General features: G+C 44.7%; 1 protein-coding gene across 1 annotated transcript in view; it reads right to left on the minus strand.

Annotated features, from left to right (window-relative positions):
• Positions 1 to 13,309: 13,309 nt before the first annotated feature.
• The window catches only part of SEC61A1 (SEC61 translocon subunit alpha 1), a 7,747-nt gene continuing 3,488 nt past the window's right edge, over positions 13,310 to 17,568 (minus strand). The window contains exons 2-12 of the mRNA XM_077276569.1: positions 17,115 to 17,182; positions 16,829 to 16,894; positions 16,558 to 16,636; positions 16,281 to 16,412; positions 15,848 to 15,957; positions 15,609 to 15,762; positions 15,354 to 15,514; positions 15,054 to 15,251; positions 14,747 to 14,938; positions 14,594 to 14,670; positions 13,310 to 13,938 (exon numbers count right to left, since the gene is read on the minus strand). Coding sequence (XP_077132684.1) covers positions 13,752 to 13,938; positions 14,594 to 14,670; positions 14,747 to 14,938; positions 15,054 to 15,251; positions 15,354 to 15,514; positions 15,609 to 15,762; positions 15,848 to 15,957; positions 16,281 to 16,412; positions 16,558 to 16,636; positions 16,829 to 16,894; positions 17,115 to 17,182 — 1,424 coding nt within the window. The 3' untranslated portion in view covers positions 13,310 to 13,751. The remainder of the gene's footprint in view (positions 13,939 to 14,593; positions 14,671 to 14,746; positions 14,939 to 15,053; positions 15,252 to 15,353; positions 15,515 to 15,608; positions 15,763 to 15,847; positions 15,958 to 16,280; positions 16,413 to 16,557; positions 16,637 to 16,828; positions 16,895 to 17,114; positions 17,183 to 17,568) is intronic.

Genomic DNA, 17,568 nt, shown 5'->3' on the forward strand with positions numbered 1-17,568 from the left:
GGTAAATGTGCGTTTTACCTGCGGATTTTGGAAAATCCGCACACGATTCCACAACGTGGGCACATAGCCTCATAGATCTGTAATGGGGCGCACCGGCGACCACGGTTCTCGGCAGCACAGGTTCTGGTTACAATTTATGCGCTGCCAAGAACATTATTTTTGCACACAAAATTATGTCTTGCTCTTTCGTCAGTGAGCGTCAGCCTCTTTCTACTTTACGATTAACATGAAATGCGCGTTAACGATAATTGTGCAGTGTAAATAATGGACCTTTAGTGGCAGCCTAAAAAAAATAAAAAAAATCTCATGGTAAGAATTGAGGTTCCTGGAGTATCGCCCATAATGGGTGCGTCTCATCATGTAAGGCTGAATTCTGGTCTGGCTTATACGCATTGGTGTAGGTTCTCTGAGCCGTGCCGAAGGGGTCTGACTGCTGGAGACCTGGAAATGGGTGGTGGTCCGAGACGCTGTGCTGGGACCATTGTCAGTGCGCTCTAATGGCGGCATGAGTTACTATCGGGGGCCCATGTAAATGAAGGGTCGCGCCGCCTCTCCTGGTCTGACCGCTGGAGACCTGGAAATGGGTGGTGGTCCGAGATGCGGTGTTCGGACCATCATCCGTGCGCTCTAATGGCGGCATGAGTTACTATCGGGGGCCCATGTAAATGAAGGGTCGCGCCACCTCTCCTGGTTTATAGCCTGATCGCTGACGTCAGTCGCGCTCTGATCCGGCAGGTAAATGCACATCGAGGCGTGTGACTGACAGCCGGGTTTATGATCGGGTCGGCTCATGGAAAACTCATGACAAATGAAAAAATTCTTAGACTTAAGTGTGAGTTGAACCCTAGTGCCCGGCATCCGTAATATCCAGAGTAATAGGAGAAAATGAGGCAATACAATTCTGCTAATCTGGCATCCAATAATCCACAATGTCTGATGTTTCCAGCATAGCCCTGCAATATAATGTGGAAATCCACAACTCATTAGGGAATGACCGCACTGCCCGTTCTTGTGAGGCCGCCTGCTCATCCACAAAACCTGGTACCGCGGCATTTACACTCTAATGCAAATTTCTCCCAAAGAAATAGACCCAAATTCTCCATCATTTACCTTCCCGCCGTTCATCACTAGCACTGAACCTGACGCCGACGCGAATACTAAACGCCAAAATTAAACTGTTACTTGTGACACCCCCCCACTGCGATCACAGTCGGGGGGCCGCGATAAAATGAACACATAAATAAGTATAATAAAGCGCCTTTCTGGAGCCGCCGCTGCGCCAGAGAAGACTGGGGGGGGGGATCGCTGGTATTGATGGTACTGTCACTTGGCTGGTTTCAACTTTTTGATTAATGGTCTTCAAAAACTTTTCTCCGGTTCCCATCGGCTTCCTTATTACCTATGTATCTTTTCATCAGCACAAAGAATGGAGGAAAAAAAAATGTCTGCGGAGGGGCCTGGATTCTAACAGGTAATAATTCCAGGTGGCGGCTGGAGACGCTCTTTCTTCTTATATTAACGCCTTGATCACCGACGCGCGTTCGCGTCCTCTGTGGATGGATGGGCCGGCACTTTGTGCTCGGCTCCCGATGGGGTTAATCATATCTGCCTTGACTTGAACTTGAAGCCCCGAGTGGGTACAATTTCTCACGGCTAGACAGCACGATTAATTCCTGTTGCCCTCAGAGGGTCCTGGCGGAGCAGGAGACGTCCAGCTGGCCCGCGGCTGATAAGATGTACCTTTTGATTCAGTCCTCCTTTGATTGGTCTTATGTCACCCACAATAGCTTTCAGCGTTTGGGACCTCTCGCCTGACTGACTGATCTATCTATCCGCAGCCTTCTGTTCTCCATTACCGCCGGCTACCCCACCTCCATCCCTGTCTGCCGGCCCTTGGCATTCTACCTTCACCGCCGGCGCGCACCTTGTCCATTTAAAATCCCGCAACCCTCGTCGATCCATCCAAATCCCCACCCCCCACCCTTTCCTTATTTTCCCCTCCGCCACCACATCTAATGGAAATCCACTTTAATAAAATCCATCTGCCAGCGCTTCTTCTCCCGGCAGATAAAGGCCTGTCACTGTTACTTTGCAATCCTTGGGCAGTTTGATTAATGGTGAAAAGCTAAAGCAAGATCGACTACTGTTTTCTTTTTTTTTTTTTCTTTTCCCTTTCCTTTTTTTTTTTTTTTTTTACAAGGGCTGTCAGCGTGGACGAGGCTTCACAAAACAGCCAACAATACAAGCGTGCGGAAAGGTTGGTGGGGGGCAGAGAGGAGGGAGGACAAGGCCCCCGAATCATATTAGCCTCATGACTAAATATAAATGACTCCTGGGGGCTATCGAGCCACTGTCAGGGGCCGCCGGGGGGAGCGGGGAAGGCGAGCGCCCGCATTGTAATAACTAAATGCTAATAATAAATCATTGTTGAAGGGGACAAGGCTGATAATATTTTTGTTGCACTGGTCGGCTGCCACGCTTCTCCGAGAAGGGTGCATGGTTAGGTGGAAGAAATGCATTGGAAGCAAGTTATTAATCTGTCAGTCACCTCCCCGGCTCTGTCTCTCCCGTATTATACCCCTGGCTGCGTCCTGTCCATTACGTGACTGCCGACTCCTAGGTATTAATCCTGGGCCCCTCTGATCTGTACCAGGGGCCCTAGGTACCCCCTATACCCCAAGGTAGCCCCTAAAGTGCTAATCTTCCCATTTGTCCTGATACATCATCAATATCCCTTGAATGATCCTTTATTTGCAGCTTCCACCTGCTGGGAAGATTTTGGAGTGGCGTCTTTACACCACTCCATCCGACGCTCGGCATTGTGCTTGGTGATGTACGGCTGAATTCAGCCTCTCGGCCATGAAACTGGCGTCAAATACATTAAACCGTTCTGTATCCGTCTACTCCAGACTCATTCATTACGATTCTATAAAAAAATCAATATTTCAATTCACTGACAGCAAGCAGGGATTTTTAAACCGATCAGGAATTGATACAGAATTTATTGATGTTATTTACATTATACAGTGATAGCGCTGTATTTACATAACACTAGAAACCCCTTTTATGTTAAATTCAGGGTTCCCTTTAAACCGCCATTAGTCGCTTTATCGGCGCAGTTTTCTGAGCAAAAAAAGTGAGTAATTCTAGAAAAGTCGTCTTCTGTGTCCTCCATTCATCACCCGCGGGTGGCCCATAACGTCCAACACAACAACCTCAAGCTGGACGATAACATTAAAGATGATTTAGCTGCCGGCGGGATGAGATCGCCTGTCACCGGCCGAGTATTCATCCCCGGCTGTAAATATAGTCTGTAATAGAAAACTTCACCGCAAACTGTGGAGGTCACCAGCAGCCGGAGCGACGGGCGCGGTATATCACCACAGACGGTTTATGAGAGATCCCAATACACCAGCAACGCCCGACCATCAGCCGGTGCCGCTCCAAAAGGGACAACATACGACCGCTATACTCCGTCAGTTACTGTAAGACCGGACCGTCCTCCGAGAGGAACGGCACTGATGTAAGAAAGAAGCCAAGATGCTCCAATACTGAACTGTGAACTACTTATATTCCTGTACATAAGGACAGTATTATAGTAGTTTTATTCTTGTACGTAGGAGGCAGTATTATAGTAGTTATATTCTTGTACATTGGAGCAGTATTATAGTAGTTATATTCTTGTACATAGGGGGCAGTATTATAGTAGTTATATTCTTGTATATAGGGGGCAGTATTATAGTAGTTATATTCTTGTACATTGGAGCAGTATTATAGTAGTTATATTCTTGTACATAGGGGCAGTATTATAGTAGTTATATTCTTGTACATAGGAGCAGTATTATAGTAGTTATATTCTTGTACATTGGAGCAGTATTATAGTAGTTATATTCTTGTACATAGGAGCAGTATTATAGTAGTTATATTCTTGTACATAGGAGCAGTATTATAGTAGTTATATTCTTGTATATAGGGGGCAGTATTATAGTAGTTATATTCTTGTACATAGGAGCAGTATTATAGCAGTTATATTCTTGTACATAGGGGCAATATTATAGCAGTTATATTGTACTTAGGACCAGTATTATAGTAGTTATATTCTTGTACATAAGGGCAGTATTATAGTAGTTATATTCTTGTACATAGGGGCAGTATTATAGTAGTTATATTCTTGTACATAGGGGCAGTATTATAGCAGTTATATTCTTGTACATAGGAGCAGTATTATAGCAGTTATATTCTTGTACATAGGGGCAGTATTATAGTAGTAATATTTTTGTACATAGGAGCAGTATTATAGCAGTTATATTCCTGTACATAGGGGCAGTATTATAGCAGTTATATTCTTATACATAGGGGCAGTATTATAGCAGTTATATTCTTGTACATAGGGGCAGTATTATAGTCGTTATATTTTTGTACATAGGGGCAGTATTATAGTAGTTATATTCTTGTACATAGGGGCAGTATTATAGTAGTTATATTCTTGTACATAGGAGAAGTATTATAGTAGTTATATTGTACATTTGTACTTAGGGGGCAGTATTATAGTAGTTCTATTCTTGTACATAGGGGGCAGTATTATAGTAGTTCTATTCTTGTACATAGGGGGCAGTATTATAGTAGTTCTATTCTTGTACATAGGGGGCAGTATTATAGTAGTTACATTCTTGTACATAGGGGCAGTATTATAGTTACATTCTTGTACATAGGGGCAGTATTATAGTAGTTATATTCTTGTACATAGGAGCAGTATTATAGTAGTTATATTCTTGTACATAGGGGCAGTATTATAGTAGTTATATTCTTGTACATAGGGGCGGTATTATAGTAGTTATATTCTTGTACATAGGAGCGGTATTATAGTAGTTATATTCTTCAACATAGGAGCAGTATTATAGTAGTTATATTCTTGTACATAGGGGCAGTATTATAGTAGTTATATTCTTGTACATAGGAGCAGTATTATAGTAGTTATATTCTTGTACATAGGAGCAGTATTATAGTAGTTATATTCCTACACATAGGGGGCAGTATTGTAGTTATATTCTTTTACATAGGGGCAGTATTATAGTAGTTATATTCTTGCACATAGGAGCAGTATTATAGTAGTTATATTCTTGTATATAGAGGCAGTATTATAGTAGTTATATTCTTTTCATAGGGGAAAGTATTATAGGAGTTATATGGTCTGTGCCACTTACTAATACCAGCAGGTTATCGTCCCCAATTCATTACATCTTTTAGAACCCAAAATTAGCATGAATAAATAATTGAATATCGAAATTCCCAGGGGATTATGGCAAGGTTGAGAAGTTTTACTATGCTAACTTTGCTTTCTAGAGAAACTTTACTACTTTCTCCCCCTTAACTATTTAGCTCCTGCTTTGCTCTGAGGGTGAGACATCCTGAATCACATTTTTGTAAAAGGAGTTTCTGGTTTGGCTTTTCATCCTATGAATGTGGCAAAGCTTGACATTAACTTTCAGGATTATCTCCTACAGGTGGCGCTAGAGCTCCTGTCTGCTTCTTGTATAGGATGTTTCCATTCCTCCGCAGTGACTTCCAACCTTTTACTGAATGTTTACAAGAGGCTTTTTTTTCCCTCTACCAGTGTAATTGCTCCCTCGTGTGGTTACAGAGTGACATTACTGGTGCAGTCACTGTGTACATACAGTTGTGGCCAAAAGTATTCACACCCCTGCAATTCTGTCAGATAATACTCAGTTTCTTCCTGAAAATGATTGCAAACACAAATTCTTTGTTATTATTATCTTTATTTAATTTGTCTTAAATGAAAAAACACAAAAGAGAATGAAGCAAAAAGCAAAACATTGATCATTTCACACAAAACTCCAAAAATGGGCCAGACAAAAGTATTGGCACCCTCAGCCTAATACTTGGTTGCACAACCTTTAGCCAAAATAACTGCGATCAACCGCTTCCGGTAACCATCAATGAGTTTCTTACAATGCTCTGCTGGAATTTTAGACCATTCTTCTTTGGCAAACTGCTCCAGGTCCCTGATATTTGAAGGGGGCCTTCTCCAAACTGCCATTTTTAGATCTCTCCACAGGTGTCTATGGGATTCAGGTCTGGACTCATTGCTGGCCACCTTAGAAGTCTCCAGTGCTTTCTCTCAAACCATTTTCTAGTGCTTTTTGAAGTGTGTTTTGGGTCATTGTCCTGCTGGAAGACCCATGACCTCTGAGGGAGACCCAGCTTTCTCACACTGGGCCCTACATTATGCTGCAAAATTTGTTGGTAGTCTTCAGACTTCATAATGCCATGCACACGGTCAAGCAGTCCAGTGCCAGAGGCAGCAAAGCAACCCCAAAACATCAGGGAACCTCCGCCATGTTTGACTGTAGGGACTGTGTTCTTTTCTTTGAATGCCTCTTTTTTTTCTCCTGTAAACTCTATGTTGATGCCTTTGCCCAAAAAGCTCTACTTTTGTCTCATCTGACCAGAGAACATTCTTCCAAAACGTTTTAGGCTTTTTCAGGTAAGTTTTGGCAAACTCCAGCCTGGCTTTTTTATGTCTCGGGGTAAGAAGTGGGGTCTTCCTGGGTCTCCTACCATACAGTCCCTTTTCATTCAGACGTCGACGGATAGTACGGGTTGACATTGTTGTACCCTCGGACTGCAGGGCAGCTTGAACTTGTTTGGATGTTAGTCGAGGTTCTTTATCCAACATCCGCACAATCTTGCGTTGAAATCTCTTGTCAATTTTTCTTTTCCGTCCACATCTAGGGAGGTTAGCCACAGTGCCATGGGCTTTACACTTCTTGATGACACTGCGCACGGTAGACACAGGAACATTCAGGTCTTTGGAGATGGACTTGTAGCCTTGAGATTGCTCATACTTCCTCACAATTTGGTTTCTCAAGTCCTCAGACAGTTCTTTGGTCTTCTTTCTTTTCTCCATGCTCAATGTGGTGCACACAAGGACACAGGACAGAGGTTGAGTCAACTTTAATCCATGTCAATTGGCTGCAAGTGTGATTTAGTTATTGCCAACACCTGTTAGGTGCCACAGGTAAGTTACAGGGGCTGCTAATTACACTAATTAGAGAAGCATCACAGGATTTTTGGAACAGTGCCAATACTTTTGTCCACCCACTTTTTTATGTTTGGTGTGGAACTATATCCAATTTGGCTTTAGAACAATTCTTTTTGTGTTTTTTCATTTAAGACAAATTAAATGACGATAATAACTACTAAGAATTTGTGTTTGCAATCATTTTCAGGAAGAAACTGAGTATTATCTGACAGAAATATTCAACCTTTCCCTCACTTCCGGTATTTTTCCCTCCTCATTTAAGCATGCCATCATACATCCATTACTTAAAAAACCCTCCCTCGACCAAAACTGTGCGGCTAATTATAGACCTGTCTCTAATCTTCCCTTCATCTCTAAACTCCTGGAACGCCTGGTCCACTCCCGTCTTACCCGCTATCTCTCAGATAACTCTCTTCTCGACCCTCTTCAATCTGGCTTCCGCTCTTTACACTCTACTGAAACTGCCCTCACTAAAGTCTCTAATGACCTACTAACAGCTAAATCTAATGGTCACTATTCCATGCTAATTCTATTGGATCTCTCCGCAGCATTTGACACTGTGGATCATCAGCTCCTCCTCACTATGCTCCGCTCCATCGGCCTCAAGGACACCGTTCTCTCCTGGTTCTTCTCGTATCTCTCTGACCGATCCTTCACTGTATGTTTTGCTGGTTCCTCCTCCTCTCACCTTCCCCTTACTGTTGGGGTTCCTCAAGGATCAGTCCTAGGCCCCCTCCTCTTCTCTTTGTATACTGCCCCTATTGGACAAACAATCAGTAGATTTGGGTTCCAGTACCATCTCTATGCTGACGACACCCAATTATACACCTCTTCTCCTGTTATCACGCCGACCTTTTTAGAAAACACCAGTGATTGTCTTACCGCTGTCTCTAACATCATGTCCTCCCTCTATCTGAAACTGAACCTGTCAAAAACTGAACTCCTCGTGTTCTCTCCCTCTACTAACCTACCTTTGCCTGACATTGCCATCTCCGTGTGCGGTTCCACCATTACTCCCAAGCAACATGCCCGCTGCCTTGGGGTCATCCTTGATTCTGAGCTTTCATTCACCCCCCACATCCGATCACTGGCTCGCTCTTCTTATCTGCATCTCAAAAACATTTCTAGAATTCGCCCTTTTCTTACTTTCGACTCTGCAAAAACTCTTACTGTCTCACTTATTCATTCCCGTCTGGACTATTGTAACTCTCTACTAATCGGCCTCCCTCTTACCAGACTCTCCCCGCTCCAATCTGTCCTGAATGCTGCTGCCAGGATCATATTCCTCACCAACCGTTACACCGATGCCTCTACCTTGTGCCAGTCATTACACTGGCTACCCATCCACTCCAGAATCCAGTACAAAACTACTACCCTCATCCACAAAGCACTCCAAGGCTCAGCACCACCCTACATCTCCTCTCTGGTCTCAGTCTACCACCCTACCCGTGCCCTTCGCTCCGCTAATGACCTCAGGTTAGCATCCTCAATAATCAGAACCTCCCACTCCCATCTCCAAGACTTTACACGTGCTGCGCCGATTCTTTGGAATGCAGTACCCAGGTTAATACGATTAATCCCCACAGTTTTAAGCGTGCCCTAAAAACGCATTTGTTCAGACTGGCCTACCGCCTCAACGCATTAACCTAACTATCCCTGTGTGGCCTATTAAAAATAGAAAAAAAAATAAAACACATAATCAGGTTCCTCCATCGTGTTCTCATACACTTTATGCAGTTAATAGCCTCTGTGTCTGTACTGCTACATACTTAGGCAGTTATCTGGTTCATGCAGCTTTACATGAACACCTGAGCCTTACACTATGGCTGGTCCAAATAACTAAAGCAATTCTTACCATCCACCTCTCGTGTCTCCCCTTTTCCTCTTAGTTTGTAAGCTTGCGAGCAGGGCCCTCATTCCTCCTGGTGTCTGTTTTGAACTGTGATTTCTGTTATGCTGTAATGTCTATTGTCTGTACAAGTCCCCTCTATAAGTTGTAAAGCGCTGCCGAATATGTTGGCGCTATATAAATAAAAATTATTATTATTATATTATAACTGCAGGGGTGTCAATACTTTTGGCCACAACTGTAATACAGAATGTAACTCAGGGTCCGTAATGTAATGTATGTACACAGTGACTGCACCAGCAGAATAGTGAGTGCAGCTCTGGAGTATAATACAGGATGTAACTCAGGATCAGTAATGTAATGTATGTACACAGTGTCTGCACCAGCAGAATAGTGAGCGCAGCACTGGAGTATAATACAGGATGTAACTCAGGATCAGTAATGTAATGTATGTACACAGTGACTGCGCCAGCAGAATAGTGAGTGCAGCTCTGGAGTATAATACAGGATGTAACTCAGGATCATTAATGTATGTACACAGTGACTGCACCAGCAGTATAGTGAGTGCAGCTCTGGGGTATAATACAGGATGTAACTCTGGATCAGTAATGTATGTACACAGTGTCTGCACCAGCAGAATAGTGAGCGCAGCACTGGAGTATAATACAGGATGTAACTCAGGATCAGTAATGTAATGTATGTACACAGTGACTGCACCAGCAGAATAGTGAGTGCAGCTCTGGGGTATAATACAGGAGGTAACTCAGGACCAGTAATGTAATGTATGTACACAGTGACTGCACCAGCAGAATAGTGAGTGCAGCTCTGGGGTATAATACAGGATGTAACTCAGGATCAGTAATGTAATGTATGTACACAGTGACTGCACCAGCAGAATAGTGAGTGCAGCTCTGGAGTATAATACAGGATGTAACTCAGGATCAGTAATGTATGTACACAGTGTCTGCACCAGCAGAATAGTGAGCGCAGCACTGGAGTATAATACAGGAGGTAACTCAGGATCAGTAATGTAATGTATGTACACAGTGACTGCACCGGCAGAATAGTGAGTGCAGCTCTGGAGTATAATACAGGATGTAACTCAGGATCATTAATGTATGTACACAGTGACTGCACCAGCAGAATAGTGAGTGCAGCTCTGGGGTATAATACAGGATGTAACTCAGGATCAGTAATGTAATGTATGTACACAGTGACTGCACCAGCAGAATAGTGAGGGCAGCTCTGGGGTATAATACAGGATGTAACTCGGGATCAGTAATGTAATGTATGTACACAGTGACTGCACCAGCAGAAGAGTGAGTGCAGCTCTGGAGTATAATACAGGAGGTAACTCAGGATCAGTAATGTAATGTATGTACACAGTGACTGCACCAGCAGAATAGTGAGTGCAGCTCTGGAGTATAATACAGGATGTAACTCAGGATCAGTAATGTAATGTATGTACACAGTGTCTGCACCAGCAGAATAGTGAGCGCAGCACTGGAGTATAATACAGGATGTAACTCAGGATCAGTAATGTAATGTATGTACACAGTGACTGCACCAGCAGAATAGTGAGTGCAGCTCTGGAGTATAATACAGGATGTAACTCAGGATCAGTAATGTAATGTATGTACACAGTGTCTGCACCAGCAGAATAGTGAGCGCAGCACTGGAGTATAATACAGGATGTAACTCAGGATCAGTAATGTAATGTATGTACACAGTGACTGCGCCAGCAGAATAGTGAGTGCAGCTCTGGAGTATAATACAGGATGTAACTCAGGATCATTAATGTATGTACACAGTGACTGCACCAGCAGAATAGTGAGTGCAGCTCTGGAGTATAATACAGGATGTAACTCCGGATCAGTAATGTATGTACACAGTGTCTGCACCAGCAGAATAGTGAGCGCAGCACTGGAGTATAATACAGGATGTAACTCAGGATCAGTAATGTAATGTATGTACACAGTGACTGCGCCAGCAGAATAGTGAGTGCAGCTCTGGAGTATAATACAGGATGTAACTCAGGATCATTAATGTATGTACACAGTGACTGCACCAGCAGAATAGTGAGTGCAGCTCTGGGGTATAATACAGGAGGTAACTCAGGATCAGTAATGTAATGTATGTACACAGTGACTGCACCGGCAGAATAGTGAGTGCAGCTCTGGAGTATAATACAGGATGTAACTCAGGATCATTAATGTATGTACACAGTGACTGCACCAGCAGAATAGTGAGTGCAGCTCTGGGGTATAATACAGGATGTAACTCAGGATCAGTAATGTAATGTATGTACACAGTGACTGCACCAGCAGAATAGTGAGCGCAGCTCTGGAGTATAATACAGGATGTAACTCAGGATCAGTAATGTAATGTATGTACACAGTGACTGCACCAGCAGAATAGTGAGTACAGCTCTGGAGTATAATACAGGATGTAACTCAGGATCAGTAATGTATGTACACAGTGAATGCACCAGCAGAATACTGAGTGCAGCTCTGGAGTATAATACAGGAGGTAACTCCGGATCAGTAATGTATGTACACAGTGACCACACCAGCAGAATAGTGAGTGCAGCTCTGGGGTATAATACAGGATGTAACTCGGGATCAGTAATGTAATGTATGTACACAGTGACTGCACCAGCAGAAGAGTGAGTGCAGCTCTGGAGTATAATACAGGAGGTAACTCAGGATCAGTAATGTAATGTATGTACACAGTGACTGCACCAGCAGAATAGTGAGTTTAGCTCTGGGGTATAATACAGGATGTAACTCGGGATCAGTAATGTAATGTATGTACACAGTGACTGCACCAGCAGAAGAGTGAGTGCAGCTCTGGAGTATAATACAGGAGGTAACTCAGGATCAGTAATGTAATGTATGTACACAGTGACTGCACCAGCAGAATAGTGAGTGCAGCTCTGGAGTATAATACAGGATGTAACTCAGGATCATTAATGTATGTACACAGTGACTGCACCAGCAGAATAGTGAGTGCAGCTCTGGGGTATAATACAGGAGGTAACTCAGGATCAGTAATATAATGTATGTACACAGTGACTGCACCAGCAGAATAGTGAGTGCAGCTCTGGGGTATAATACAGGATGTAACTCAGGGTCAGTAATGTATGTACACAGTGACCACACCAGCAGAATAGTGAGTGCAGCTCTGGGGTGTAATACAGGATCAGTAATGTAATGTATGTACACAGTGACTGCACCAGCAGAATAGTGAGTACAGCTCTGGAGTATAATACAGGATGTAACTCTGGATCAGTAATGTATGTACACAGTGACCACACCAGCAGAATAGTGAGCGCAGCTCTGGGGTATAATACAGAAGGTAACTCTGGATCAGTAATGTAATGTATGTACACAGTGACTGCACCAGCAGAATAGTGAGTGCAGCTCTGGGGTATAATACAGCATGTAACTCAGGATCAATAATGTATGTACACAGTGACCACACCAGCAGAATAGTGAGCGCAGCTCTGGGGTATAATACAGGATGTAACTCAGGATCAGTAATGTAATGTATGTACACAGTGACTGCACCAGCAGAATAGTGAGTGCAGCTCTGGGGTGTAATACAGGATGTAACTCAGGATCAGTAGTGTATGTACACAGCTAGAGGTGCTTCCTTACCAAAATCCACCAATATACTGTGCCAGACTTGAGCAATATCCATTCAGCTCCTCATGTTCCTGAAATATTCAGCATCTTATTGGGGGGGCAAACATTTTTAGTCTTGTCCAGCTGCCAATCAGGGGGCACATAATTGCTCATTATTAGACTAATGACTGGTACTGGACCGGAGGGGACAAGGGGCTTTGCTCATTGCCTCCCCATCTATTGCACCACGTCCTTTCGGGTCTGCTGTGACGCCATCACTACGGCTGCTTGTAATTAGGGGATAAGAGGAGCGCTGGAGCATCGGTGCTGATGTGTCTGGGTGAGAACGGAAGAGGCAAAGGTTTTGGTTTTATTTTTTAATAATCCTAAATTAAAAGTAAACCTTACACTTCTGCCACATATCATAAGATTTAGTCATTGGGGTGAGGGGCAGAAGTCCTCAGATTATTCCGGGTGGGAAGTAGAGTCCAGAACGGTGTTTCGTACTTTTTTTTTTTTTGGCACTAACATTTGAAGTGTTTTAGTTTTATTCTAAAATTCTGGCAAACACTGAGGGTTACGAGTCCGTGCAGGACTCTAGGATGAGCCGAACACGTCACTGCAGATCTTAGGACCTCGGACCTAACAGGAAAAGTTTTCCAATACGTTTAGTCCCTATTTATGGCTCAGAAATTACACACCCGAGTCCTATAAGCCGAGGGCTGAGCGAAATAAGATCCAACATCTTGTTGATTAATAAATCTTGGAATGAATTGTTTTCAAAGATTTTATTGAAAAAAAAAAAAAATAATAATAATGACTGATAATACCGATACGCTCGGCTCCAAACTCTGTACAGATGCGATAACCGACTGGATGACGCGAGCCCTAAGGTAAGACTTTAGATCGATGTCGTGTTTGGATTCATGCTCTTGACTTGAAAATTAAAAGTGTTTTTTGGGGAAAAAAAAAAGAAGTTCTTACACATTGTCCACACCTTTATAAAAATGGGTCAAAACTGGTAAAAAGGAAAAAACATAGCCGGGTGTCTGAGGACGTCACTGAACGGCCAGCGACTCGGTGATGTGTCTGACCCACTTGAGTCCCAGGAACACACGTAGAACGGAGTTTTCAGAGTCGCATGATCAGCTCACGTCTTGGGTCTTTAAAATGACCTCGTAAAAAGAAAAAAAAGATATATTTCTTGATGGTGTTAGAAGAGAAGGGCGCCCATGCTTCCGACCTCGCTCTGCTCCTTGACGAAGATCTCGAAGTACTGATAGATGATGGTGACGGCCAACAGGATACCAGTTCCAGAGCCGATGGCACCGAGGAAGTCTGCGAGGACCGAGAGCGCGCCGATGCAAAGACCACCAAAGGCAGCAGCTGTGGGGATGTACCTAGGCGGAAGGAGGGAGAAAAATGTCAGGCGAGTCCAATGCCGGTCATTAAAGGAAAAGACAAAGCCCAGAATTGGGCTGGAAATATCGCACTAGTGTGATGTCCCCCACATTAAATCATGATGATACGGACGGTGATGTCCTGAACATCCATGACGCAACGGAAGATTGGAGTAAACTTAAATGGCCAAGAGAAAATAAAAGATGTTAAAATGTAAATGCTTTATTGATAATATTTTATTGCAAAAATGTTTGTCGTGCATCAATAAATCATTTCCGTTTACTCCAATCTTCTTCAGTTGTGTAATTATCAATGCACTGTAGGAGATGGCAGAAGACCCTCAGTCTTCGTGTATTGCTCTGGTCACTTACGGGACCTCTGCTCCCCCCGTGTACAGATGACAAGGGCAGGTTGTATATAGTAAAGATATAAAGGGCCTAAGTTGTGACATCCATTACTGGCATCACTGCTGCAGTCATTTCTGGAGAGCACGGACCACCGAATAGGGGGGGCAATTTGTCAGTTTTATTTGTTAATCAGACATCAGTCTCACACATGGATCATATTCACCATTACTGAGGCCCGTGCATGCGCAGTTGTCTCCCTAGTACATTGTGCTTGCACCACCCTCCATGATCGCACATGCTCTCTCACCTGTTCAGCTCGTGCACCATGGACGTCTCTCTGTGTCCTCTCATTACCATCTGTTGCTCTTTCAGCTGCTTTGCGACCTGCAGACAATATGGTGATCAATTAAACTGAGCGTAAGGTGCAGCAGCGCGTGGAGCTGCCGGGGCCAACACTTACGTCCTTTGCTGAGGAGCCAGATACTTCAATCCAGGTTTTTGAGAAAAAGGCGCAGGAACCAAGCATGAAGACGATGTAAACGACAGCATGAACCGGATCGTCCAGCACCGAACCAAACGACTCCGGCGGAGAGAGGTAATAACACAGTCCCCCGACGGGATAGGCTCGGGCAGGTCCTCCCGTGGAGGTGTCCTAAACACAAAGAGGTGACATTAGGACACTTGTATCCCCCACCTCTGATCTGTTCTCAGTGTGGCAGGGTGGTATAATTCCTGTGCTTCGGAAAGTCAGGTGTACGGATACTCACAGACCACGTCCCCAGGAGGTTGACAAGCAGGTTACCGCTGAAGCGAGCCGACAACATCTGGGAGATGACGTACAGGTTGGAGACCAAGGCCGACTGCAGGATGATGGGAATGTTGGAGGTGTAGAACAGCTTTATGGGGTACGTGTTGTACTGTCCACGGTACCGAGCGGACTTGATGGGGAGGTCCACTCTAAAGCCCTGACATAATGGAAGAATGGTGACATGTATTAACAGGGTCATAAGGGTAACGTATGGATGAGTGCCCCCCACACTACAGGATCATCTTTTATATCTGCGCACCTGGAAGTATATAACCACAGCAAAGACAAAGATGGTGGCAATCAGATTCATGAGGTTGGGCAGATTTTGACGGTAAAAGGCTTCCCGGAGAGCGCGGACCTTATCGGTACGAGTGGCGAGCAGGTGGAACAAGGCGATGATGGCTCCCTCGAACTCTGTGCCTGCAATGCAGAAGAGACAAATGCTTATCTGTGAATTTACTGTCAGTGATGCTCATCGCAGGTATGCGGCCGCCGCGCTCATTTAGGTTCCTACCTCGCCCGGTGTTCACTGTGGTGGGGCTGAACGCTTTCCAGACGATGGTCTCGCAGATGTTCGTAGCAATGAAGAGAGAGATACCAGATCCCAGACCGTAGCCCTTCTGTAGCAGCTCATCCAAGAGTAAGACGATGAGACCGGCGACGAAGAGCTGGAGGCGAGGAATGAAATCTGGTCACTCCGAGGTAAGAGGGAACATACAGCAAATGTGTGCCGGGTCCTATACACTAAATTACCTGGATAGTGATGAGCAGACAGATGCCAGCACCCATCTCAGAGGGATCTCCGTACATGCCGGTCATGACGTAGACAATGGCCTGACCGATGGTGATGATCATCCCAAACACTGGAAGAAGAGGAGGAACACTGGCAATTATTGCCGGAAGCTGGCAGATTTATTCTACGTACTATGAATGTATACATCTCTATGTTATGGTGAACCAAAAACACCACATGATACAAATCTAGGTCAATTAATGGGCAATTCTAGAAGGGACCGTCAATCAAACTGGTGCCCGAAAGCTATTAGAAGGGGCAGCAGCTCTGGCGCAGGCGGTGTGACCTCATCGCTGCTATGTACCGCCACTGATCTAGAATAATGGCATAAGCCATAAAATGGATGAATCCGGGCAACCACTTTAACAGATGGCTTTTTTTTAGGTGTCTTACGTTTCTGAGCTCCGTTGAACAGGGCTCGATCTTTTGGTGTGTCTCCAACCTCAATGATCTTGGCACCGGCCAGGAGCTGCATAATGAGACCAGAGGTGACGATGGGGGAGATACCCAACTCCATCAAGGTTCCTGTAAATAAAAAAAAAAATAAAATAACCTCAGAATCAGTGCAGGCCTCCTGTGCATGTCACACCAGACATTCAGCACTTATGTGGAGCAGAAATGCCATCAGCGAGGATTATACGCTGCACGGGACGCTGCACTCTCATCTTACCTCTGTTGGAAGCCAGGATAACTCTCATCCAGTAGAAGGGATCTGCAGAGTCTGAAGACATGATACCAAAGAGGGGAATCTGAAAGGGAAAAGTGCTAAATTATTAAAAACAAAGGCCGCCATGTCCAGCAGAGATTACAGGAGCGTCAGAGCCCCTTCACTGAAGCCACACTGCAACTCAAGCAAATGCGCCCAGACTGCAATACCAGACCCCACCAGAAGGGGACGGTCCGCCACAAGTCATGTCATAGCAGTGCCCCGCGGTGCTTACCTGGCAGCATACTAAGAAGATGAACAGGGTGATCGCCGTCCATAATACTTTTTCTTTAAATTGAATCTACAAAAAAAAAAATAATATGAAGACATTTGTAGTAAATCTCGTGCGACGTGGCGCCTTGTTCTCGGCGTGGGACCCTCGATCCAGGTTTCTCCATCCCTAGAATTTATGCTGATGCGCATGCATAGGGGGGTCCACAAGCTGCACTGGTAATGATGGGTCTTGGCATCCCCATGATATGCATGTGTCGCGCAGAATTCACCCTGATTGTTTCGCTTACCTTTCTTTCTGGCTTTTGGATTTCTGGCAATATCGCACAGAACGGCTTAATTACTTCAAGAAATTTGACTGTTGAGAGAGAAGAAAAAAGTAAATAAATAAAAGTTATCACTGTGCAATATTTATTTCATTTTCTAATGCAATATCTGCTTTGGTTTCAAGATTAATTTCTCGGATACAAAGAAGATCTTGCACACTACTTCCTCTGTATGGGCACAGGCCGCCGCGCATCCCCCTCCTCTCCGGCACAGGCCGCCGCGCATCCCCCTCCTCTCCGGCACAGGCCGCCGCGCATCCCCCTCCTCTCCGGCACAGGCCGCCGCGCATCCCCCTCCTCTCCGGCACAGGCCGCCGCGCATCCCCCTCCTCTACGGCACAGGCCGCCGCGCATCCCCCTCCTCTACGGCACAGGCCGCCGCGCATCCCCCTCCTCTACGGCACAGGCCGCCGCGCAT

This window comes from Ranitomeya variabilis, chromosome 8 (genome assembly GCF_051348905.1).
Source record: "Ranitomeya variabilis isolate aRanVar5 chromosome 8, aRanVar5.hap1, whole genome shotgun sequence".
Classification (NCBI taxonomy): Eukaryota; Metazoa; Chordata; class Amphibia; order Anura; family Dendrobatidae; genus Ranitomeya; species Ranitomeya variabilis.